General features: G+C 52.7%; 1 protein-coding gene across 5 annotated transcripts in view; it reads left to right on the forward strand.

The window, feature by feature from the left end:
• The first annotated feature begins 411 nt into the window (after positions 1-411).
• Positions 412-25,048, forward strand: part of ADAR (adenosine deaminase RNA specific) — a 38,425-nt gene continuing 13,788 nt past the window's right edge. For 2 of the 5 annotated variants that reach the window (XM_032398618.1, XM_032398621.1), the window contains exons 1-6: positions 15,425-15,604; positions 20,174-21,597; positions 23,113-23,293; positions 23,716-23,864; positions 24,409-24,553; positions 24,656-24,846. In XM_032398618.1, coding sequence (XP_032254509.1) covers positions 15,590-15,604; positions 20,174-21,597; positions 23,113-23,293; positions 23,716-23,864; positions 24,409-24,553; positions 24,656-24,846 — 2,105 coding nt within the window. In that variant the 5' untranslated portion in view covers positions 15,425-15,589. Of the gene's footprint in view, positions 478-831; positions 1,000-14,950; positions 14,999-15,424; positions 15,605-20,173; positions 21,598-23,112; positions 23,294-23,715; positions 23,865-24,408; positions 24,554-24,655; positions 24,847-25,048 lie in introns of those variants that run through there. The other 3 variants (XM_032398617.1, XM_032398620.1, XM_032398619.1) reach the window with 3 other exon arrangements.

The raw sequence follows: 25,048 nt of genomic DNA on the forward strand, positions 1-25,048 counted from the left end.
CAGAGCTCGAGACCCGAGCCGCGCTCGAGTCAGAGGCTTAACCTCCTGAGCCCCCAGGCGCCCCTCACTGTGTGAGTCTTCGATTAACCGCCATCCAAGGACCCCGTCTTAGTTAACTAATCCCGTGCCCTCGAGGCTCTCGGAAAGACCCACGGTCCCCTCACACCGCGCAGGCCTCGCCCCAGCACGTCGGGAGCGGCCGGGAGCCCACCTGCGGCCTCCCCAACCCCGCCGCTGGCCCCCAAGCCCCCCACACCGCCCGGCGGCAAAACCCCGTCCGCCACGACGCAGACAAAAGAGGCGGCGGTCACGTGGCGCGGCCGCCCACGCCCGGCGCGCCGTGACGTCACCACTCGGCGACCGGGCCATTGATTCCCGGCGGCGGCGGCGCGGCTACGTGGTGGGGGCGGGCGGGGAGGGTCCGCGGCCGTGGCAGCCTCTGGGGTCGGGCCGTGGCCCGGAGGTTCACCGCACCCGGTAAGGAGGCTGTTTCCTTCTCCGCACCCCCTTCCCGACCCGAGCCGCTGAGAGAGGGGCCGCCGGGGGGAGGGGGCCCGGGGGTGTGCGTGCGCGTGCGCCCAGGCGCGTGCTCCCGCGTGTGTGCGCGCGCGCGTGCGTGTGTGTGCCCGGGCGCGTCCGGTGCGCGCGCGGATGCTGTGGCGCGCGTGCCATCGGAGCCCAGCAGCTGGGTACCAGCGGCGCTGCTGCCCTCGGCGCGGACAGCGGCTGGGCGCGGGGCTCCTGGGGCTCGTCCAGGGCCGCGCCGCCCTGCGCCTCCCCGCCGGGGCCGCCTGCGCCCGCACCGCAGCCCCGGGGCAGCCCGCGCGGCCCCTGCGTGCCTCCCGTGGGGAAGGCGTGGGCGTCCGCCGCGGACAGCCCGCTGCGGGTCGCGGCCACCGCGCGGTGCCTCGGCCTGGCCCTGCTGCAGGAGGCCTAGTTGCGTCAGCGCCTGTCCTCCGCCCTCCGTCGCTCGGCGTGGTTCTCGGGCCCCGCCAGAGGGTAAGCCTGCCGCAGGTGTTCCGGTGATGTCAGACTTGGGGAGACTTGCCTTTCCGAAAGGGATGCCTGTCACTGGGTCTCCAGTGCGGTGCGGGGGGGCCCCGGCGGGCGCTCGGCGGAGCCGGCGGAGGCCGAGCCGCTCGGGCAGCACGCTCGCACCCGGAGGCCTGTGCTGCCGCCGGGGAGGGAGGCGGTAGGTCACGGGGAGCGCAGGACGCGGGAGCATCAGATTGTCGAGCAAACGGGAGTGATGTGCCAACTTCTTTCTTTACCAAAGAAGGCTCGTTCCCATCGTTTCAGAGCTCCCGAAATATCTTTTTCGTTATTTAAACAAACAGTTGCGTGCTTGCTGTTTGGGAAGCAGAGGAATGAGAGTGGAAATGGGCATGAACTTTGGAGTCAGGTCTGCCGTTTGCCGTCTGTGTAACACTCAGTGAGTTATTTAACTTCTCCTGCTTGCGCTTACCGACCAAATGAGGGTAATTACTCCACCTCGCAGGGCTATTGTCAGACTTTGAAGTGTCCAGCTATTATTAGTAAGGGAACAGCACCCAGGCACTTGAACTTGCTCCCTTGCTGAAGGCTTCCCATGGGTGCAGCTGATTGAGAAGGGGGGAACTTTTTGCTATTCTGGGTGTTTGCTGTTCTGCCAGATGTGATGAAGCGGACTGGGGGGCGGGGGTAGAAGGAGGAATCTCAAAATCCATCATCTCTCTACTAAAGACCTCATAAAATTTTAGAACTGGGAAGAGGTTAAGGCCTCATTTAGTTACAGCTTCTCTTTATTGAGCCCTTGCTGTGTGCCTCACACTGAAGAGAACACTTCACACCCGCTGATTTAGTCCCTCCTGCAGCCCAGTGCAGTAAGGAAGCATATCCCCGTTGCTCAGATCCACATTAGTCTCGGCCAAAATCCCGACACTAATTAATGGCAGAACTGGAACTGGAACCCAGGCTTCTCGGGCTTGTTATTTGTCAGTGACTGCAGTCCTAACATCGTGAACCTGGGGTAATGGGGCAAGGGAAGCATAAGCAGAGTTCAGAGGGCCAGGATTTGCTGAAAGAATAATATTTCAAATTGTTCAGTGATAAATTATCTTTTATTTTACATTTTACCCAGCATTGTCCAGATGTGAACCGAGATTTGGCCTTTTCACCCAGAGAAAAAGGAAAGGCTCATGGGCACACAGTGCTGGGATCGTGGGCACACAGTAGGTATTTGGTAAATACCTGTGGAAAGAAGAAAAAATCTTGAGGTATTGTTATTTCTGCCGGAATGAGACCCATTGCTTAATACACAAAGGCTTCCTTAGCTAGCTGTTCTTAATATGGTAATGGTGTAATAGGAGCATCTTTCTTGTTCATGGATTTAAAGATTTGAAGCTGTATTTTAGTCTGAGATTGGTATTATTATCTGTGACCAACTCATTAGAGTTTTCAAATATGTGAACAAGAGGATCTGAGCTTTGGGCATCTGTAGTGATCTCTTGAGATACAGCAGTTTATTTTGCTTTAACATCTGTTAGAATTGGACTGTAATGGGTCTAGCTGCCTGAATTAAGTTTTCTGGAGAACACTGGATGATTGTTTGGTATAGGGTAAAGAGTTCAAAGTATTAAGTTTGTGGCAACATTAAATATTTGGGAAAGACCTGTGACTGATGTGCATTAATGTGGGAATAGTAAACTGGTTTTAAATAGATAATTCTTGGTGTCTTTGATCAGCTGTTCCGTGTTAGTTCTCTGAAGATGACTTAGGGCCATACAGTGGATTATATAAACTCACAGGTTTATATTACTCATCCATATAGACTGTAACTTACACACACACCCAAGGACCTGTCGTTGCTGCTTCTAAATCCCAGATGCCTCAAAGCCACCTCTTTCACTGTCTTTATCAAACTTAATGGGAGAAACTCTCACATAATCTATTCTCCATTACCCTTGTACCCCATCACCACCACATACACAGTGAAGCTCTTTCCCCCAAAAAAGGGTATATTAATCCAGTTGCGAATGGCAGAAACCCAGTGTAAACTAACTTAAGCAAAAAAGAGTCCCCCCAACCCCTTGTGATCATTTAACTAGGAAGTCCAAAGATGAGCTTTAGGTATGGCTGGATCATAAGGCTCAAAGAATGTCATGAAGACTCTCTTGGCCCTGCCTTTCTCTGCTCCTTTTTGTGTATTGGCCTCATTTTCTCCTGCTGCCTTCTCTAGACATGCTGAAAAAGCTGAGCACTGGCAGCCCCAAGCTGGTGACTTTACAGTTCTCTTCTGCATTGTTAACTAATCTCAGTGGCCAAGGAGACAGGGATGCCATGGTTGGTCAGGTCTGTCACAGGCCCACTCCTGGGATGAAGGAGTAAACTGCTCCATGACCACGTGGGATGACCGCTGTATGCGTGTGTGCACATGCTCATATCCCACCTCTTTGAGGCCCTTCCACAGCCTTCCGGCTGGAACGAATCCCCCTGGTGTCCTGTGTCCGTCGAGTTGTTGCTGTGTGGTGGCACTGACCCTGGGCCTCCTGACCCTTCCCCGCAGCTTCATCCCACTGACTGCCTTCTGGACTCAGGTCATGCTTCTCCTCCCAGAAGCCGTCCTGGACCTCCATCAGTGAGTTAGGCCCCCTTCTCTCCTGTTCATGGGTAAACACCTGATTTGATCACTCCCATCCTTAGTTGGCATTATTTCTCTTCTTAGCCCTTATAACCAGTTGATGTATATTGATTTGTTTATTGCCTATCTCTCCTTGTTAGAACATCAACTTCATGAAAATAACGAGGAAAAGAGGTTTTGTTTCATTTACTGCTGTATCTCTAGGACCTAGGACAGTGCCTGCACGTGCTTTGTGCTTAATAAATGTTCATTAAATGAATGAATGAAAATCTGCCCACAGGGAGAAAACGGTGACATCGTGTTGATGAGGATTCCAGTCTGCACGATAGATACAGTTCTCACTGTAAATTCTGTAAACTCCAGTACTGCGAGCCCACCCTGGAAAGGCAGAACCTCTCCCCAGGTCCCTGCAGAGGCCAAGGGTCAGGCCCCAAGGAGAAGCCACATGGAATTCCACCCTGTGAAATGTTTCCCTCCATACTCAACCCTTTCTGAACTGTGATAGGTTGTATAGGGAGGCTTTTTCCATAGTTTGAGTCCTTTTCCTTAGGGTATTTATTTTTAAAACATTTATTTGAGCACTTACAAGGTGCCAGGCACTGTCCTAAGCCTTTTATAAATAACTCATTCTTTGACTGGAGTTTTGGGAACAAGGGTTGTGAACTTTAAAACTTTTTTTTCTTTTTAAATACCAAAACACTCAAGAAACACTAAAAAATCCCAATTAGAGGGACGCCTGGCTGGCTCAGAGGAGCGGTCAACTCTTGGGGGAGAGCAGAGTTCTAGCCCCACGTTGGGTGTGGAGATTACTTAAAATCTTTGGGGGAAAAATCCCAATTAGAAAATTCTGCAAGGAATGAGACCCCTCCATGCAGCTCATCTCACCCTCCAGAGGTGGACCTACTGCCTGTGTTACACACCTCCTTCCTGAGGAGGATTTTAGTTGTGGCCATTAAAGAAATGAAATTACATCTACGTACCCATGTGTGTGTACACAGTGTGGATATATAGACCTCCCTGTGTGTGTGGTCGTTTGGTTGTCACCCAGATGCAGCCATGCTCTGCATGCCTGTCCACTCCTCCTTTCCCCTCCTGTGGCCAGGGTGCTTCTGCTGCACCCACCACCGCTCCCAGGGACACAGAGCTGCCCTGCCGGGAGGGGGGGGGGGGTGTTGGGGGGCTGCTGGCAGGACAGGGTTGCTCAGGTGTTAGTCTTCCGGCCTCTCCCAGGGAAGGCCCACATCTGTGCCCAGCACCCCGCAGAGCACGTCCATCTTCCCAGGTTACTGTGCCTTCCCTTCCAGGAACCCGACCTGTGCCCACTCCCTTTTGTTTCTTCTTTTAACAAGTTCTGGTAGCATTGGAGACTTGGGGAGGCGGGGGCTAGTGTTTCAGCCCACACTTACCTCCACCTGCTGCGGTGCACGGAGCAGGCGTAGTCCTGACACGCTTCCAGAAAAGTGAGTCCCCGTGTCCACACCCAGCGCTCCCTGTGCCTGCCCCAGCCTGCCTGCCCCAGACTGGGTATTTTAACTAAAAAAGGAAAAGCTTCACTACATTGTCTGGCTTTAATTTGCATCTTTTGTTATGATTAAGTTTGAATTCTTTTTGCATATGCTTATCATTTTTATTTCTATTTTTTAAATTCTCAATATTTGTCTAGTCACTTAATTGCATTTATTTTTTTTATAAATTATACAAATTCCCTAAAAAAACCTGAGTATGTGCTCATGATAAAAACAAACAAAAAACTTTATTTGCTGTGAATATTTTTCTAATTTGTTGTTTGCCATCTACTTTTGGCTTTTTCATTAAACGTACAAAACCTATTTTTCATTATTCTGTAGACAGATTTTGTACTTTCTGATTTCTTCCATTGCTTGTAAGCTTTAAAATGTTTTTTCTTCATTCTGTATTATAGTATTTTATGTTTTGCTTTTTTATTACCTTATAAAGCTAATAATCCGTTTTATTTCCAATTTTAACAAAATATTTGATGAAAATATTGTGTAATGTTTTAAATAAAATCAGTTTGAATTAGATGAAGGCCTATGTTTTATTTTACATTACATTAGCGTATATATCATATATTTTTCCTTTTTAAAGTAATTTATTAGAATATCAAAGCCTGTGCTATGAAACTGAGGTTGAAATATATGTAAAGTTCTCACAATGTTATGTTCTTGGCGTATCCATGAACCGCCCCAGGGGCAGTGTTTATCTGTGGCTGCTGATCTGTCTCGTCCCACTGGCGGCTCTTCGGTGTGTAGCCAAGAGGATGAGTTTAGCCCCTTCCAGCTCCCTCAGCCCAGTGTTTCCCTGAGACTCTTTTTTATTACAATACAATTATATACAATAGACAGCAAATATTTCAACGAATATGGACAAATACGACAAATATATACCCATTCAGTCACCATCCAAATCAGGAAAATAAAACATTTCCATCACCCCAGAAAGTTCCCTCACTCCCCTTCCTAGTCATCCCTGTCCCCAGAGGCCACCACTGCTCTAAGGTCTGTCATCCCCATAGACTAGTTCTGCTGCTCTAAAATCTCACATAAATGGGATTCTACAACACCTTCTGTGTGTGGCTTCTTTCATTTGGGCTCAAACGTTGCCCGCTGTGTGAATATACGTCAGTTTATGCACTCACCTCGTGACGGACATTTGGTTTGTTTCCAGTTTAGGGCTTTTAAGAATAAATCTATGAATGTTTTTTTCCTTCTTTTTTATTGAGGTACAAAGCACATAACCTGAGATTTACTGTCTTACCGTTTCCAGGAGTACAGTGCAGTAGTGTTACCTACATTCGCATTGTGAAACATCTGGAACTTTTTCTCTTGTAAACCTGAGACTCTACCCATTAGGCAACAGCTCCCCCTTTCCGCTTCTTACTCCCGGCTCTGAAGTTCTTACGTAAGTCTCTTTGTGGCCATTTCTTTGTATTCTCCTTGGTAAGTACCCGGGGCTGTAGTTGCTGGGATGAGGGCAGTCGTATGCTTGGCCTTGGAAGGAACTGCGAACAGCGTCCAGAACGGCGGCTCCATTTCACGCCGCCAGCGGTGTCCGAGCGTTCCGCTTGCTCCAGACCCTCACCCAGTTCGGATGCTGTGAGGTTTTATTTTAGCCGTACGATAGCTGGGGAGCGGTGTGGTGTCTCACAGCGTTACCACATGGTATTTTAATCATTTACTTACATGGCTGCTTCCATGACTAGACTCGGAGCTTCCTGAGGGCAAGTTTCATGCCATCTGTACTTATCTTTTTATTCTTACTTACCCCCCCCCCATTTTTGGGTGATAGATGCTTTCTCATAGAAAACTTGACAATTGTAGGAAACTCTGAAATGAGTAAAATCACTGGTAATCCTATGCATCCGCACACGTTGGTGTCTTTCACGCAGTGCTGTGTTGCTTACACCACAGACTTGCTGGCTCTGGCCTTGGTTGATTCAGCCAGCCCTCCACTCCGCCGTCTTAGGGCATCACCTGTCCGCGGCAGGGACCTTCATCACGGGAAACCTGGACAGCTTGCTGTGTGTTCTTGGTCAGAGCCGTCACATGTCTCACTGGCAAGAAAAATGGATCGCCAAGAGGAGGTTATTAGACTAATGACAGTCCTCCCCCTGGGTCTGGGGAGGGAGCCTGGCCTCAGGAAAGTGGACAGAATCAGGGCTGTCTCAGAAAGAAAAGCTTAGTGGGCGCCTGGGTGGCTCAGTCGGTTAAGCGACTGCCTTCGGCTCAGGTCATGATCTCAGGGTCCTGGGATCGAGTCCCACATCGGGCTCCCTGCTCAGCGGGGAGTCTGCCTCTCCCTCTGACCCTCCCCCTCTCATTCTCTCTCTCTCTCTCTCAATAAATAAATAAAATCTTAAAAAAAAGAAAAGAAAGGCTTAGTTGTAGGGCAGCAGGTCAGCAGTACCCGGCACTTAGGCATATTGTTTCCCAAAGCTAAAATCATTCTCTATTTTCAATTTCATGTTCTGTTCTCTGTTCGCTTATTATGATTTAAACATGTTCCATGGCATTAACTCTGTAAATACCACTGTTAACGTGTTGTATAATTCATGGTCATTCCAGAATCTACATGACCATATCTCCAGCTGGAGACATTAAAGCTCTTTTCAGGTTTTTTCCTGTTGTAAACCATGCTGTAGCAAATGTAACTTTTTATACTAGATTTCCAATTCTCTTTCCCAACGTAGATTTTTATGATTTTATTATTATGTTTATTAATAACTAGTAATAGGATTACATTTTTTTTAAGTAGGCTCCATGCCCAGTGGGGAGCCCAACACAGGGCTTAAACTCATGACCCTGAGATCAGAACCTGAGCTGAGAACAAGACTCAGACCCGCAAATGACTGAGCCACCCAGATGCCCCCAGGACTACATTATTAATAATAATGGTTATTGACTATTAACTGAGGTTACAGACATTCAAGACATTTGACACACAACATCCAGTTACCTTATAAAACAGTGGAAGCCATCATTGGTCTTAACTGCCAGTATATAAAGTGCCTATTTCTCCTCCTCTCCTGGTTTCCTCTCCCCCGCCCCTTTCTTTGATCCAGTCATTGATATATACTTACTCCACAGATATCTGTTGAGCACCTTCTATTGCCAAAGCACTAGGCTGGGTCACGGGGGCCTAAGACTCGCACTGCTCAGGACAGACAGATATTATGAGTAATCAAATGATCTTGCAAATATGTAGCTCCAACTGGTGATGAAGACCATGAAGAAAGCTTTCCTACAGTTATGGGTACTATAAATTCTATGTGCCTTCTGCCCTCTGGTGTAGGGACAGGACTGAGGGAGAAAACAGTGCGTGACTTGGCTTTTTCAAGGCTGCAGGAGTGCTCTGTGACTGTTGGACAAACAGAATGGAAGGTGACTTTTGTGAAGTCTGATTAGGGGAGGTTTGGCCAGGAAGTGGGGGCATACTGCAGACCTTGTTAGGACATTGGGCCTTTATCCAAAAACCAGTGGGTAGCCATAAAGGGTTTAAAGAAGGGAGATGGCAGTGACCTAATCATATTTGAGAACATTTTGGATAGGGCCAGAGTGGATTCCTAGAGTCCAAGATTAGATTGTGAAGGTAAGCATGGAGTCCCCAGCTAGCACTGAGTAATCTCATTTTTTATTACCAGTTTTATGAATGAAGACGTAGATCATACTACATTTTCATGTCGTTTGTTATTAGTATGATTATTTTCCCAAGTGTCTGACAGGCGTTTGTACCTGTGTGTGTCTGTGTGTGATTGCCTTTTTATTGACTGTAGTTTTAGTGGGGGCAGCTTAGTGTAGCGGCCAGGAGCACCGGCTTTGGAGCGGAATGCCTGTGTCTGGATCCTGCTGGTTGTGTTACGTTGAACAACCTGAATAGCTGTGGTCAGCCTCAGTTTCCTCCTCTGCAGCCTGGGGACAGCAGTAGTGCCCCCGTCTCCTAGGTGATTGTGGGGTTATGGGGTAAAGCGCAGGGCTGGCCCGCTGAGCACTGTGTTGCTGTCTTGTCTGAATACCTGGCATACGCAGATGCCCGGGAGCTCTGGTCGGCATGTGTGGTAAGTGCTCCCTCTCTGTTTGCGTGGTGTTACAATACATTTTTAAACTTGTTTTCAAACAATGTCATATTTTTTGAAGTACAAAACTTATCTGCAGTGAACAGATGTCCTTCTCCTTTCTGATATCTTCCATTGCTGTGAAATAAGTCATACATACTGACTTTGTTTTTTAGTGTTTTTATTTAAAATACAGATAATCCTTTAATCCATTTGTAATTTATTCCAGCTTATTAATATAAGGCAAGGCTCTAAATAGACTTTTTCAAAAAAGCCAACGAATTGGCTGAGCTCCATGTTTTGACATACCCTTCTTCCCCTCACTGCTGCTCTCGGCTTCCCATCGTGCACCGGACCCGTACACACACTAAGGTCTATTTAGGGAATGTGGTTCTGCTCTGCCAGTCTGTACTCCGTTCTTGCAGGATACCACCTCAGCCCTGAATTAATTAGCATAACTGTCTTCTTTCTAATCATTTTGTCAGATATCCACTCCTTACTGCTCTCACCTCATTAGAATTTGCAGTAAACCGTTACTGAATTTGGCTCTTGTTGGCATTCGTAAACTGTTCCGCCGTCACATTTGGGGTTGGTGATCCTTCTATTTAAGACATATGTTCTTCAGCAGAGTTTTATACTTTTCCACATGTAGGCTGGGCACATTCCTTGAGATTATTCCTAGATGTCTCTCTCTCCTTTTTTTTAAATGTTTTATTTGCTATTAAGAATGTAGTATTTTTATCCTACATATAAGGAAGAAGTTGTGTTTTGTGTATTTTTCTTACATCCAGCCATATTCCTTGACTGCCATTGGTTTCTAAGAGTTCTTCATTCTGCAATCAATTAAGAGTTTTGGTATTATCTGCACGTATCTGTTGTCTCTTTACTTCTAAGTTTATCTAGTATTTCTGTTTTCCATTATGTGCTAGAATTTCCAAAACAATTTTAATACCATATTTCTTTCATTCTAAGACTGTTGAGCATAGAACATGCTACTGATTCAAAAATAGCTTTTGGGGGCTACCGTATTAATGTACCACACATTGTAATTCACATTACAGTATCAGAAATGTTAGGGGTGCGTCTCAGAATTGAAGAAATAAGATCATAGTAGTAATGGTGCCCCTCCTTATTTTCTCATTTAGTGGGAATGCCTAACCCATTTTAAATATGATATTGGCTGTTGGTTTATTGTTATATTTTTTCAAATGAAAACAAAAGACTAATTCTGCCGGACAGTAATGAGAAAGGTGTACTGTTTGGTTTAACTAACAAGTGGAGATGGGGCTGTGCACATGTCCTCTCTGATGCACAGATCCCTGGCTACAGAGCAAGGTCTCTGCCCCTTTTGCACTCAGAGCTCCCTGGTTTGCCCTGACCATCAAGGATGGAGTATTTGTTTCCCAGAACTGCAGTACAAATTACTGCAAATTTGGTGGCTCCAAACAACAGAGTTCTGGAGGCCGGAGATCTGAAATCCGTATCGTTGGGCTGGGCTCCCACCAGGGGCTCTCAGTGAGAACCCCTTGCAGTTTCTGGGGGCTGCCAGCACTGCTTACCTTGTGGCTACATCTCCTGTCTTCAGGGTCAGCCTCTTCAAGTCTCTCTCCGCTTGCCTTCTCCTCAGCGTGTGTAGTTGGGAATGTTTGTGAACTTGTCAGTGCTGAAGGAAAGGCTTTTAAAGACATGTGTTAGGAATAGCAAAGCCTTTTTCATTCCCTTTGGGAATAGCACTGTGGACGTCTCTAAATGGCTCTAGTTCAGTGTCCACAAAGTCAGTCCACTGAGAGTTCTACAGGAACCCCTCAACCTCAGCCCCTCTGCCGTCCCCAGTCTCCTCCTCGGGCTCAGCTCTACAGCAACGGGGAGACAGGCAGGCTACATTTCTTCTAAGACGATTATGAAGACAGAATTAAAAACTGCTCAGTTAAGACTAGAGAGCTTAAAAAAGTGAAGTCAGCATATCGTTTATTTTGTAAATTGGTCATTCAAGGAATTGGCCGTTTGGCAAACGGCTGTTCAGCAGTTGGCTGTTGGTGACATCAGGCTGCTTACCCAGGAGACAATGCGGAGCTGAGGGTCAGAGGCTAAGCCTGCCTAGTGCAGAGCTGCACCTGTCCCTCTGCCTCCTGCAGACCGTGGAGATGGGGACATGACCTTGGAGGGAGCTGGGACTGAGCCCATCCACTTGCAGGCTGGGCCCTAGGGATGAAGAGAAGGCAAGAGTGAATGGGAGGTCCCCCCCTTGGACCCTGACTCAGAGGAGCCCAAATGCGGGCCAGCAGCCAGATGAGAAGTCAGTCATATGCCATGTGCCAGGCCAGTCTGGCACAGGAGAGGCAGATTAAGAGAGTCAGGGCTTGATGCATAAAGTCACAAGAAGGTCATCTTGTGGGGTTTTAGCAGACTAAATATGTGTTGATGGTTTAAACTTCCATGTGAAATATTTAGCACAGGCCTGTTAGCCATTATTCTCGTACGGTTTTGACATTGTTACCAATACTGTATCTTCCACGTATGATGACACTTGCTATCACAGTACCTGGGGCCTGTAGGTAGTTGGTAAATCCACTTTTCGTGCATTTACTGGGTAATTTTGATTGGGTACGGCAGTTTCTGCTAGGAGGGGCGCGGTTAGAGACCTCTGTCTCTGGAGTACTTGCAGCATCTCTTACCTTATTGTAACTTCAAAAGCCAGTCTGGTCATTAACACCAGACATCAGCATAAATACAGCCGCTGGGCAGTCACTGGTCTGTGTGCACAAAGCCATACAGGTTATCAAAGCAAGTGGCGTTATTGTGGGAAGACCCTGAGAATGTTGAGATGATGTTGATGTGGCTGTAGCTGTTTCAGTGAAGTCAAAAACCCAGCGATAAAGAATCGAAGAGAAACGACAACCAAAAAGGCAGGCAATACATGCGTGCCTAGCAGCTCTATGAATTGCTTATTATGGATTTCCTAGGAGTTAAGATAAGAAAGGAGTTTATTGGGGCGCCTGGGTGGCTCAGGCGGTTAAGCGTCTGCCTTCGGCTCAGGTCATGATCCCAGGGTCCTGGGATCGAGCCCCGCATCGGGCTCCCTGCTCAGTGTGGAGTCGGCTTCTCCCTCTGCCTCTGCCCTTCCCCTGCTTGTGCTCTGTCTCTGTCAAAGAAGTAAATAAAACCTTAAAAAAAAAAAAAAAAGAACAGTTTATTTACGTGCATATCCTGTTCTGAAATGATGCCCTAGTAGTTAAAAGTAACTTAGTAATTTATTACTTTTTTTATATAACATATTGCAAGTTAAGTAGCAAACACTCACAGGCAGGACGTTTCTGTTGCAGCATGGCTCTCTGAGCAAGTATTGAAGGAGCTTGCAGACGTCTGCTTTCCAGAAGGGACATAGATGATTCAGTTGGATGTAGCCCATATGTGCATAAGGTCTGGCTATAGGAAATGACGGAGTAAAAGGACTGTTGTAAATAGGCATCCCTGCTCACAGTCAGGTTATACATAACAACTCAAATTAATCATTTCAAAGCCAGACTAACATTTATAGTTAAAAAGCAAAGATAACCGAGATTGGAGACTAAAACCACCCTGGGAAGCCCGGATGATAACGCAACCTTCCCCATCATCGGGGGGAGCACAGGTTCCCAGCGGCGCACCGGGAGCCGGATCTTGGCAGCACTGAGAGCACTGAGCCAGGGGCTGTTGGACACGTACCTTATTTTAGATGGTGACTCTCCTGTAGGCACCTGCTAGCAAGGAGCCCTAGGTGCACGGACACAGGAGGACTTGAATTTGGCATTGGGGTTACTTCACAAGCAGACACTCGCGGGCCCCGGAGGGGAGCACCTGTGTGTTCAGAGTGCTTTACGTACAGAGGAAGCACGGGAAGGGCAGGCACCGGTGAATTAACAGCAGAGGACTGGGGTCAGTTTGGTTGCATTTTCTGAAGTTGAGACTGTCTTCGGGTGCTGGAGCTGCGGGGGCGGAGGACGGTTACACGGCTCGCGCCGACCCGCTCAGGAGCGCGTGTCCCCCTCTGCGTCAGCACCGCGTCCTGGGTCAGGTTAAGAGGGAGCTTCCCCTGCGTGCAGTAGCTGTGATTGAGGCTTTTCTAGACAATTCCTATAGGGTCGAAGGCTGTGGGATTGTTTAGCCGGAAGGTAGGAAAACAGCGGTAAGACCTAACACATCTTACTTACATGGAAAATAGAACATAGTGAGGCAGGCTGGAAGGACAATAGGGAGAGTTTGTGGTTGTTTTTAACCTTTTCAAATTGTGAAGTATAGCACGTCCGTGCAGAAATGTGCATAAAGTGCAAGTGTGTGACTTAAATGAACCGTGGGGAAGCAGCCAATATCCGTAGCCACCTCCTTCCTCCCTAGAGGTAATCCCCTCCTGGCTTTTATGCAGGGCCTACTACAGTTTTGCCTGGTTTGGGACCTCATGTATGTGGAACCAGATAGGACATATATGACTTCTTTCACTCGCTACCGTGTTTCGATAATTACCCACTTTATTGCATGTGGTTACAGTTCTTTCACGTCTGCTGCTATAGAATATTCCATCATTGGCATATGCCACCCTTCACCCATTTTACTTTTCATGGACATTTGGGATGCTTCCAGGCTGGGAGCTGTTGTGAATAAGGTAACTGTGAACTCCGTGTACATGTATCCAGGTCTGGAAGTGGAATTGCTGAATTGTAGGGTGTGTATATTCACACCTTCCTATGTAATGGGAAACTTGTTTCCTGTAGAGATCAGGAGCTGCTCCCACCTGCTCTGATCCGACGGTTAAGGTGCCTGTCTGGGGGAAGGGCTGTAAGTCTCTGTGGCCTTCCTGAGCATTTCCCCCATGCGGTGAAATTAAGTATTGAGTACTGTTTTGTAGGTTTGTCCATCTTTTCCATTTCTTCTTTGGACGTTCCTGGTCTTTCTATCCAGTGGTCTGTTAGCTAACCAACCCTCTGAAGGTCACTATGTGGAGGATGTGAGGATGTATAACACCTGTTTCCTGCCTGGAGGAGAAGACTCTCAAGGCAGATACATAACCAAGTAATTCACAGCATTGTGATCTTTGTTGAGGGCCGTTCTTCCCTACCAGGCTGTTAGCGGAGGATGCATATCCTCAGTGCTTATTAACACCTTACGTGGCACCCACTTAGGGAAGTTCTGTTCAATGACTGAGGCGTTTTCGGAGGGTGGTGAAAGTGCTCTAGTAGTGTACGTGCTGAGTCATGGAGAAGCACAAAATAAGGAATTACAAACTGCATCCACTCCCCAGCCCAGAGTGGGGTGAGGCTTCCGTGGGAGGTAATATCTTGATCAAGAGTGTTTCATCAGGAAGAAGTACATTCTAGGCCAAGGAATAAATGTGCAAAGGCACAGAACGGAGAAAGAGCTCACGGCACTGGAAATGTGAAATTGGGATGATGCACCCTTGGAAGGTGGATGCTCGGAGGGGATGGTAGAGAAAGGACACCAGCTGGACCTCATGCTGGGAGGGGCCGCCTTGTGAATCTCACAGGCAATGGGGATGAAGTGCAGATGAAACACAAGATAAAGTTCTCTTTGGGCAGGGATGGGGACTGCCTATCACTAGGATTGATCTCTTGGACAAAACAGAGCAACTGTGTAAGCCTGTCATGAAAGCAGCTGCCTTCCCCCAGATAAGTGCTCTCCTGGGAAGTCAAGCTGTAACTCGAGGGAGCCCGGGGGGGTGCAGAGTGAGGCGTGGATTTATCAGCCCTTTGAGCCTCAGTTTCCGCATCCGTCGTGTGAGAATCATGCCTGCCTTGCAGAGTAGTCCCACGAAGGAGGTAATGCCTGGGAGGGACTTCACCCTTGCCTGGAGGAGGAGCGGTGGGGACCCTGAGTGCCCGTGCTGTTGTCGGTCTAAGTTCGCTTGTGACATGCCGGGAACGTGAATAAATGGTCCCCGGCGGGGACTAGCCATTTGCGGAGACCTGCCGCCCGCGAGCGCTGGACCCCGCGGCAGAGGCCAGGCCTCCGGCTGTGTGGGCAGAGCTGGGGCGCAGCGGGGCTTGTGTCCTGCTCCGCGCCTTGCGCTCCCGGGCACGGCGATGCGGGCGTTTGCGGCTGCCTCCCTCGCGAGGGCTCCCGTGCCGCAGTCCCGCAGTCCCGCGAGGGCAGAGGCGGTTGGAGTCGGCCGGCTGGGCGCAAACCCCTCCCCCGACTCCCGGAGGGGAAGTCCTTCCGCAGAAACGAAAGTGAAATCGAGCCGGGGCCGTTTCCCCACCGGCCGGCGCGCGCCCGAGCTGTTTACGGCGCGGCTGGCCCGGGGGCACCTGGCGTCCGCGCGTCGGGGGGCGGGCCGCCTGGGGAGGGTCGCGCCTGGGTGCGGGAGGGGGGGTTCTCCAGCCCCGCCCGGGACATGCGTCGGGGGCGCCATGGACCCCAGGCAGGTAAGGCGGCCGGCCTCGGCAGGCCAGACCCCGCGGGGCCCGCGCTCCTGTCACCCTGCTGGGCCCGCGCTTGGGTCGGTGACAGGGTGCGTGGCGTGTGCGCGCGCCGTGTTCGGGGAGTTTGCGGGCTGCCTGTGAATTGTGCAGAGGGGGGGGGGGGGGGGGGCTTAAGGGGAGGATGCGCCGGGTCTGGGGAGCGCGCCCGGGGCCAAGCGGCCCCCTCCCTCTCGGCCAGGGCCCGGCGTTAGCGCCTCCTGGGAAACAGGCTTCAGTTTTACCCGTCCCCTCTCTGCACCCTTTCCACTTTCTTAAGGCTTTTGGGAAAGGAAGAATAGCCCTTCTTACCTGTAGGAGAAAATTTATATCCATCGCAGCTGTATTCATTATTGCTAAAAACTCGCAAAGCCCAAATGCCCCTCAGCAGATGATCGGATCAGCAAACCGGGATGGCTCCGTACAGTGTACGTGGCCAGGCCGAAAACGCCGAGGAGCTCCTGATCCCACAAGTGGAACCTCGCGTTCACTGCCCTGCACACAGGAGGCTGGGCCCAGAAGACTCCGCGCTTCTGGGTCCCTTTACTTGACATTGTGGGAAGAACAAAGCTGGGGGGCAGGAAGCAGATGGTGGCTGCCTGGTGGTGGCCCGGGCCTGGGTGTGGGGGAAGGAGCTGATCGCAGAGTGCATGAGAACTTCCTGGGGAGATGGCAGTGTTCTGTGTCCTGACCGCGCTAGTAGTTAGAGGGCTGTGTGTGCTTGGACTCCATACAGTCAAAACTCATAGAATAACACACTGAAAAGGATAAATTTTATGTATGTAAATTATACTTCCATTTTTAAAAGTTATGTATATTTTTTTCATTCCCCTCTTTCAAAGGATTAGGGACACCTGACCTGAAGGAAAAGCATTTCTTCACACATACCAATATATGACCCTCTGGAGCCCATGTGGTTCAGGTGGGGGCTCAGCTCTGGATCCTAAACGCAGAAGATTAGATGAAAGTGAACTGGATGGGGTATGGCTGTGAAGGGGCTTGGGGATGTTGAGGGACTTAGGAAGGATCCCCACGGGCTGGTTGCCACAAGCTCGCTCTCACCATTCAGTGGCTCTCCACGTGGCTGTTCTCAAGCCATGCTTTGGCTTAGCTTTTAGAAGGCTTAAGGGGGCATAAAGACAAAATTAATAATCCCCCTGTAAATTTCCTTAAAATAACTATTGTGAACAAATACATGTATATTTTCCTTCCTTCTTGTCTGTGTTCACTCTGGTGTGTACACACACGCGCATTATGGTGAGACTTTGCCTTCTGTTTCCAAAATGGGCAGAGAGCCTACCTGTACTTCAACTTGCTTTTTTGTTGTTATTTAATTCAACATTGTATCATTCCTAGATTTTCTCCAGGTGGATATGAATAGATCGTAACACATTGTTTAAAAAAACAAAAAAGTACTGTTCCATAGCATGAACGTGTCATAATTTACGGGCGCCTTTTCTATAGACAGACATTCAAATATTTTGCAGATTTTAGCCAAGGAGCAGCAGTTTAAATTTAGCATTTAGCTAGATTGACTTTAACCGCTTTGCAAAATAATTGTTTTACCAAGGTCACTCCAACAGCTAATGGGAAGATCCCTGAAGTCCCCATAATTCAGCTGTGAGCTGGGCACTCACTCTCCGTGCCCACATAACACTTTGGTCCCTAGCAGTATGGTGGGGGGCAGGGCAGTGTGCAGCAGGAGGAACAACAAAGAGATGGGATTGACCCTCTAGGGACGGCTTGTTGCTGCAATCACTAATTCAACAAATGTTGGTTCGGGATCAGCTTGATGCCAGGTGCTATCTTCAGTGCTAGGAGTGCAGAGATAACTGAGACCTGGTCCTCGCCCCCCTGGGAGCTCACTGTGAAGTAGACTGTGCCCCCACCCCATCAATACTTGATGGAGAATGTCGGGAGTGGAGCCTTGAGTATCATTTCTGGAGCACTTAGTATTGGTAATCACTTTGCAGATACACCACAATTTGTATGCGCCAGTAAAAAAAAAAAGCAGTAGTATGACCAAAGGTAAAGTAAGTGGTATAATAGCAGTCGAGAGGGAGGGGCTCAAGGAGAGGAAACTTCCATGGACTGTGAGTCAGAAGTCTCCAGAAGAAGGTGGCATTTAAGGAGAACTCGAAGGAAAGGGTTACAGTTGTAATGGGGCCAGTAGAGAGACCATCAGGCCCACTGGATTGGAATGTAGGGGTACAAAGATCAAGGCTTTGTGGCAGCCTCATGAGAAGTAATTAGGGGCTGGAGCTGGAAAAAGACACATTTATGAGAAACTATGGGGTGGGGGTAGACAAGATAGCGCTTAGCAACTACCCTAGTAGATGTGGGAGGCGAGGAAGGCAGGCAGCAAAGCTGGCTCAGGTTTCTACCCCTAATAACCGCGAGGAGAACAATGCTGTCAACAGTCGTAGGAATAGCAGAAGGGGCTGGGTTGAGGAAAAAGGTTAATCTGGTTCAGAATATGTGGTGTTTGAGGTAGGGCAGGGTGGACAGACTGTCTAGGCATTTGGAAATTCAAATCTTAGCTTTACAAGGTGGTGGCTGTGGGTAATAGATTGGAACACTGTTTCTTAAGAGGGCTAATTTAGGTTGGGGGGGGTGAAATCAACCTGGGGGAGGAAGAAGAGGCCCTTAGACAAAATCTTGGGGACTGATTATACCTAAGGGTAGAAGAAAGGGACACGGAGAGACAGAGGAAGAGAAGGGGCAGGAGACCGTGGGAGGGGCGTTGGTAAAGAAGAGTCTCCATCCACAGGGAGCCAGTGCGTGTTTGTGAAACGGGACACGGAATCCACATTCAGGAGGAGGAGGTTACACTGCCCGTGCCCTCCTCCCGCACCCGTGGAAGCCTCGGTGTGGGAAGAGAGGCAGGGCCCTTGGGGAGAGAAGGGAACTGGCCGTGAGCCCCAGGCTGATTGAGGACGTGTGTGGGGCCAGAATGAGGAAGCCTTGGGAGCCGCCGACCCACAGCCACGGCGGCCACTTGTGCACCGGCCCCACGGGAGCCCGGGGCAGAAGCTGTAGACACACAGGGAAGTCGCCACCGGAAAAGAGCAGGACTCGGCAAACTCAGCCCCCAGACCCAGGGTTGCCATGTCGTCTGCAGCTGCCTTAGAGGCCCAGCTGGTCCTTTCCTGGGAGAGCGTTTGCGGGTTTGAGGAGCGGGGGTGGCCCCAGCTAGAGTGACAGGGAGATTGAGTGAGGAGTGGACAGGCCACTCAGGTGACGGCCATTAAGGCACCCCAGAGCAAGGGTGCCGTGAGCATGACGAGCCACGTGCTGAAAATCCCCTGGTGCTGATGGGCTATGGGGGAGAGAAGGCTAGTTATTGAAGGCAGGGCATAGCTGCCCACAGGTCACTGGGGCTCTCAGGGCGCTCAGGCAGGGGAGGGACGGGCGGGAGGAAACATCGTTGCTAGATGTTGCCCCCCAGGTCCCTTAAATACCTCCTGTCCCCTCTCCCATCCGGTGGACAGCACCTGGGACAGAGGATGAGCTGGCCCGTGTGGGTAGGGGACACAGGTGTGCAGTGTTCTGGGAGGTGTGACAATTCGGGGCAGCCTGTGTCCTGGGGGACAGGATTCTGAAGGACAGGAGGCAGAAGCAGCTGTGGGGAGGCAGCGCAGGGACTTGGGGGGGTGGGACTGAGGTGTCCAGGAATGGGCCCCGCTGGCGCCACACGTCCGGGGGAGCCTGGGTGGTGCGGGCAGAAGTGCCCAGTGTCTCTTCCAAACCTGAGCACCACACTGAAGTGTGAGGACAGTGTGTCCTTCCTTTCCTAAGGAAACCATCCGGCCCCCCCAAAACCAAATTCTGGGCCTCCCGGGGTGGCAGCGGCGAGCAGATGAAGCTGTGAGGTCCCCAGGTGGGAAGGTGCCCCCGTTGCCGCCTTGGAGGGCTGGGCCTCCAGGTCATCCAGCCCACGTGCGTTTTGTTCTTGCCATCCAAACGGTAGATCTGAGAGACTGGCCACTTCTTTTTTTTTTTTTTTAAGATTTTTCATTTATTTGACAGAGAGACACAGCGAGAGAGGGAACACAAGCAGGGGGAGTGGGAGAGGGAGAAGCAGGCTTCCCGCGGAGCAGGGAACCTGCACAGGCCACTTCTTGATCCCTGGACTCCACTGGCATTTTGAGGTTATTCTGTTTTTGTTTTAAAAACAAAATAACAATTATTTCTTTGTCTTTATCTTGAAAGGGTACTTACTTTAGAAAGTGGGAGGACTCATTCTCAACCCCCTAAAGTCCTGACAAAGGGGAGAGAATGCGCTAGGGTGGTGGGAGAGGCCCTGCTGGGGCATCAGCGCCCCGTGTGCTCCTGGCGGCTCCGCGTGCAGTCTTCCGCTCCCTCACTCTTCCCTGTGGCAGCCCCCGGGCCGTACTGGGTGGGGGGCAGGCCTTGCTGGGTCACATGCCCATCTCTCGCTCGCCTCTCCACCCATCGGGAGGCAGGTGCGGCCCCCCCCCCCCCAGGCTCGCCGCCGAGGTCCTCATTCACTTTCTTTTCCGTCTTCTTCTGCAGGGGTGTTCGCTCAGCAGATACCACCCCCATCCATTTCAAGGCTATGAGCACAGCAAGCTCAGACACCAACAGCCAGGGCCAGGATCTTATCCGAATCGTTTCCAGCTCCAGCAGATAGAGTTTCTCAAGGGGCTGCTCCCTGAAGCACCCCTAACTGGGAAGCAGACGCCATCACTGCCACCATTCGTCTCTGGACTTGGGCCGAGGTTTCCAGGACCACCTGCCAGGAGCAGGGAACTGGGGACTTGGGGTGGCCCCAGGGGCGTGCCTCCCAGAAGTCAGGTGCTCCAGAGAGGGTCCCCACGTCCTGCCCCACGCGGCAGGACTCTGCCGTGGAGAGGGGTCGACAGGCTGTCCTCCCATTTCCAGGAACTAGGTATCAGCCAGGGCCAGGAAGAGAGGGTCTTAGAGCTCTTCCTGCAGGAGCTCGGGGAAGGGAAGGCTGCCACGGCACATGATCTGGCCGGGAGGCTCAGAGTCCCGAAGAAGGAAGTCAATCGAGTTTTGTATTCTCTGGAGAAGAAGGGCCAGCTGCATCGGGAGGCAGGAACGCCCCCTCTGTGGAGGGTCGCCGCGCAGGCTGGGAACCTGCCCAGCCGAGTAGCCAGCGCCCCCAGCCGCGGCCAGGAAGCGCCTGCCTCACAGCCCACTTCGGAAATTGAAGACGGACGCTCCGAGTCTGGCTTGGAAGCTCCCACCGAGCCTTTTGACATGGCTGAGATCAAGGAGAAAGTCTGCGACTACCTGTTCAGCGTGTGCGGCGCCTCTGCCCTGAATGTGGCTAAGAATATCGGCCTCACCAGGGCCCGCGACGTGAACGCCGTGCTGATGGAGCTGGAAAGGCAGGGGGACGTGTACCGGCAGGGCACCACTCCCCCCGTGTGGTATCTGACCGACAAGAAGCGGGAGCGGGTCCGAATGAAGAGGAACGCAGACCTGGGCCCCGAGGCCGTCCCAGCTGCCGTCCCTGAGGCCGGAGGAGACGCGGTGCTCCCCTCCCGTCACCCGGCCATGCCGCACGCCTCGGACAGCGTGGGGGCTGCAGAAGTGCGGAACGGGCAGGAACCAGTCCTAAAGCTGGAAACCCAGCAGGGGGCCGCGCCAGAGCCGGTAAAACTGAAGCCACCTGCCCACGACAACGGCCCCTCGAGAACAGGGTATGTTGACTTTGAAAATGGCCAGTGGGCCACCGACGACATCCCGGACGACTTGAATAGCATCCACGCGGCACCAGGTGAGTTTCGCGCCATCATGGAGATGCCCTCCTTCTACAGCCATGGCTGGCCGCGGTGCTCGCCCTACAAGAAACTGACCGAGTGTCAGCTCAAGAACCCCATCAGCGGGCTGCTCGAGTACGCCCAGTTCGCCAGTCAGACCTGTGAGTTCAACCTGCTGGAGCAGAGCGGGCCGCCCCACGAGCCCCGGTAAGAGACCGCCCGGCCGGACCGCCCCCTCCAGAGCAGCCCCGCCCTCGTGGCGGCCCCGCCTCTGCCCTTTGCCTCTCGGCTCCTGGCTGCATCGCCCCTGTGGGCCCTCCCTCCCAGGCCGGAGCAGGAAATGCAGGCCCGCAGCAGCCGGAGTCCCCTGAGCAAGGGGGAGCCTGACGCTCTGGCTGGAAGGCAGCTCCTTTGGACTGGCCTCCGTGCCGCAGTGTCATGCCTGCCTCCGAAGGCCGGAGGTCCTGAAGCCTGGACTCCCCTCCCCCCTCCCGTGGGCGAGCTCCCCAGGGAGGCGCAGGAGCAGGAGCAGGCCCCAGCCTCCTGCTCAGGTCCCGCCGGGACAGGGTAGTGTCGGGGTCGGTGGCCCGCTTCTGGGGTCGCACACCTCCTATGTTCTTGCTGTGGTTCCGGAGCTGTGAATCAGAAAGTTCCAGACGGGTGGGCCCAGGTGGGGCTGCTGCCGGGGCAGGGACTGCGCAGCGCCCCCAGAGCAGGCGGGGTGGGGGCGGGGCGAGCTCCACTGCCCTTTACCTTAGCCCCGCCGACTGGTCCCCAAGGCCATGGTCCCCGCTGTGACCCTCACTCCTCGGTCCCCAAGGCCATGGTCCCCGCTGTGACCCTCACTCCTCATGTCGACTGTCTTCGTGACAGGGAGGGCGTTCCCAGAGAGCTGTTGAGAGGGTGTGTGTGTCCCAAAGCCGGCAGGGCCGGGACTGGTCCGTGTCTGGGACGGAGGCTGGGTGGCCGTCGTGCCCTCTTTTCCCTCCCCGCCCCCCGAACTGGGGGAGAGCAGTGGGTTTTGCAGTTAACCTTTCTTTGGACTCCAGCTTTAAAAAACGAAGACCCAGGAAATAAGAAATTTGACCTACCTTTCTAAATTGAAATCCCAGATTGAGCAAAGAGCCGAACAGATTTGAAAACTTGAGCGCAGGAGGTCCAAGCTAAGTCCGGAGGCCTGGAACAAAGGCTTTTTGGTTTTCTGCATCGCCAGGGAGACGCCTTTCATCTCGGGCTCCGGACACGTGGAGCTGTAGAGTGACCCAGACCCAGCCGTAGCGCGCTGGATCTCTGAGGGAGGCTGGGGACAGGAGCAGGCCCCAGGAAGCGGCAGGTCCCCGATCCCTGTAGGCCGGTGGGAGTGTGAGGCTGTGCGGGAAGGAGCCTTCGCCGCCTTGAGGACCCGCCCTAGAGGTGGCCGGTCGGCCGCAGCTGCTTTAGAATGAAGGCCCTTGGTGGCCGCAGTGGTGGTTTTAGCTCCTCGTGTTTTGTACAGGCCCTCTCTTAACTCATTGTGAAGAGAGAGCGGGTCTCCCCTGAGCGGTGTTTGCTCTCGTGAGCTCTGGGGAGAGTCGCTGGCTGCTTTGTTTCCGGAAGGTAGGGACTGAGGCTCCAAAGGGACAAGAGCCCCTCTGTGTGGCAGGAGGCTCCCGGGGGCAGGGCCCTGTGGGGGGGGCAGGGACGGCCGGCCCGCGCTCACACATCTACTCACTCTCCGTCAAGATTCAAATTCCAAGTCGTCATTGGTGGCCGAGAGTTCCCCCCGGCTGAAGCCGGCAGCAAGAAGGTGGCCAAGCAGGACGCGGCCCTCAAAGCCATGACCATCCTGCTGGAGGAAGCGAAAGCCAAGGACAGCGGGAGACCGGAAGAACCGTACGATCCCACAGAGAAGGGGTCGGAGAAGGTAGGCGTCCTGCCCCTGGGGGCCCCGTGCTCTGCTCAGGTCGCTGTAACAGCATCTAACCGACCCCTGCAGGCGGTCTGAGCGCCAACGGCCAAGTCCGTGGCTCAGAGGCCGCGCCCCCCTCCCGCCACTGCCCCCCTTGGCCACGCTCCCCTCCCCTCACACCCAGCACCCCTGCTTGCCCGCCTCCCAGCCCAGCTGGAGTCACAGACCTCCAGGCCGGAAAGCTGGTCGAGTCCAAGCGCCGTTGTTGGCAGATGAGAAACGAGACCCAAACCGTCTCAGTAACATGCCCAGAAACTCCCTCAACCCTCTCCCTTTGGAACGTCAGCCCCTCACGTGTGGCTGAGCCGTCGCCGCTCCGCCGGGACGCGCCAGCCCGTGGTTGCTCAGCCATTTCTCTTGTCTCTCGTTTTCTCCAGATGGCAGAGTCCCAGCCCAGCACCCCTTCCGCAGCATCCTTGTTTTCTGGGAAGAACCCCGTCACGACCTTGCTTGAGTGTGTGCACAAGCTGGGGAGCTCCTGTGAATTCCGCCTCCTGTCCAGAGAAGGCCCTGCCCATGACCCCAAGTACATCTCTTGTGTCATGTATCTCTGCTGAGGTTTTCCCCGGAGAGAGAGACATTCTCCTGCTTGCCTCCCGAGAGGCGGCCCATTACCCCACTGAGCAGTCCGCCTGTTTTCAGTACGGAAAGTGGGGAGCCGCGAGGCGTGCTCACTGCCGTGCGGCAGACAGTCTGGGATTGGGGATTCCAAGCGCGAAGTGGGGACCGAGCGCTAGGGAGACGCTCGGCCTGGCGGTTGCCGGTGGTGGGTCTGAAAGGTGTGGATCTGGGCGTACCCGAGGCTCCGCACCCCTACACGTTCCGGAGGGGGGCTCCCGGAGGAGGCACGGCCAGCTCGGTGCTCACATGCCGCTTAGGGTCAGCCAGGCTGAGAGAGGCCGGAGGCAGGAGGTGGGCCCAGGGCACCGACTCGTCGAGGCCGAGGGGCTGCGTGGCCAAGGCCCGGAGGCGATGTGTGCGAGGACCCGCCAGCTCATAGGGGACAGCCCGGCGGAGGGGGTCTCTGCCGTCGGTGCTGCTTTAACCCGGCTCCTCCCCTCTCCTGCCAGGTTCCAGTACTGTGTCGCCATGGGAGCCCACACTTTCCCCACTGCAAGCGCCCCCAGCAAGAAGGTGGCAAAGCAGATGGCTGCAGAGGAGGCCATGAAGGCTCTGCACGGAGAGGCCACCAGCTCGGCGCCTTCTGATACCCAGGTGGGCCGTCTTAGCGACCGCGCAGCTCAGCATTGCCCCTGCGTCCCTCAGAGTTTCCGTAGGTGCTTATGGTTCCTCTTTGTGTGGCCAATTCTCCTTCAGCCTGGGGGCATGAACACAGAATCCTTCGATAACCTGGAGTCTGGGATGCCCAACAAGGTCAGGAGGATTGGCGAGCTCGTCAGATACCTGAACACCAACCCTGTGGGCGGCCTGCTGGAGTATGCCCGCTCCCATGGCTTCGCGGCCGAGTTCAAGTTGGTCGACCAGTCCGGCCCTCCGCACGAGCCCAAGTGAGTGTCCCAGCCCCGCCACGGCCACACGCCCCGGGGCGGGGAGAGGAAGGGCTGCCGGGCCGCGGGGACGGTGACAGGGCCGCGGGGACGGTGACCGGGCCGCGGGGCCACGGGGACGGGAGGAGTGGCCCCGCAGAAACAGATCCAACCCTGGAAGACCCACAGTGGCCGTCTAGAGAGTACAGTCACTCCTACAGCA

Source organism: Phoca vitulina, unplaced genomic scaffold (genome assembly GCF_004348235.1).
Source record: "Phoca vitulina isolate PV1807 unplaced genomic scaffold, GSC_HSeal_1.0 scaffold118, whole genome shotgun sequence".
Taxonomy (NCBI): Eukaryota; Metazoa; Chordata; class Mammalia; order Carnivora; family Phocidae; genus Phoca; species Phoca vitulina.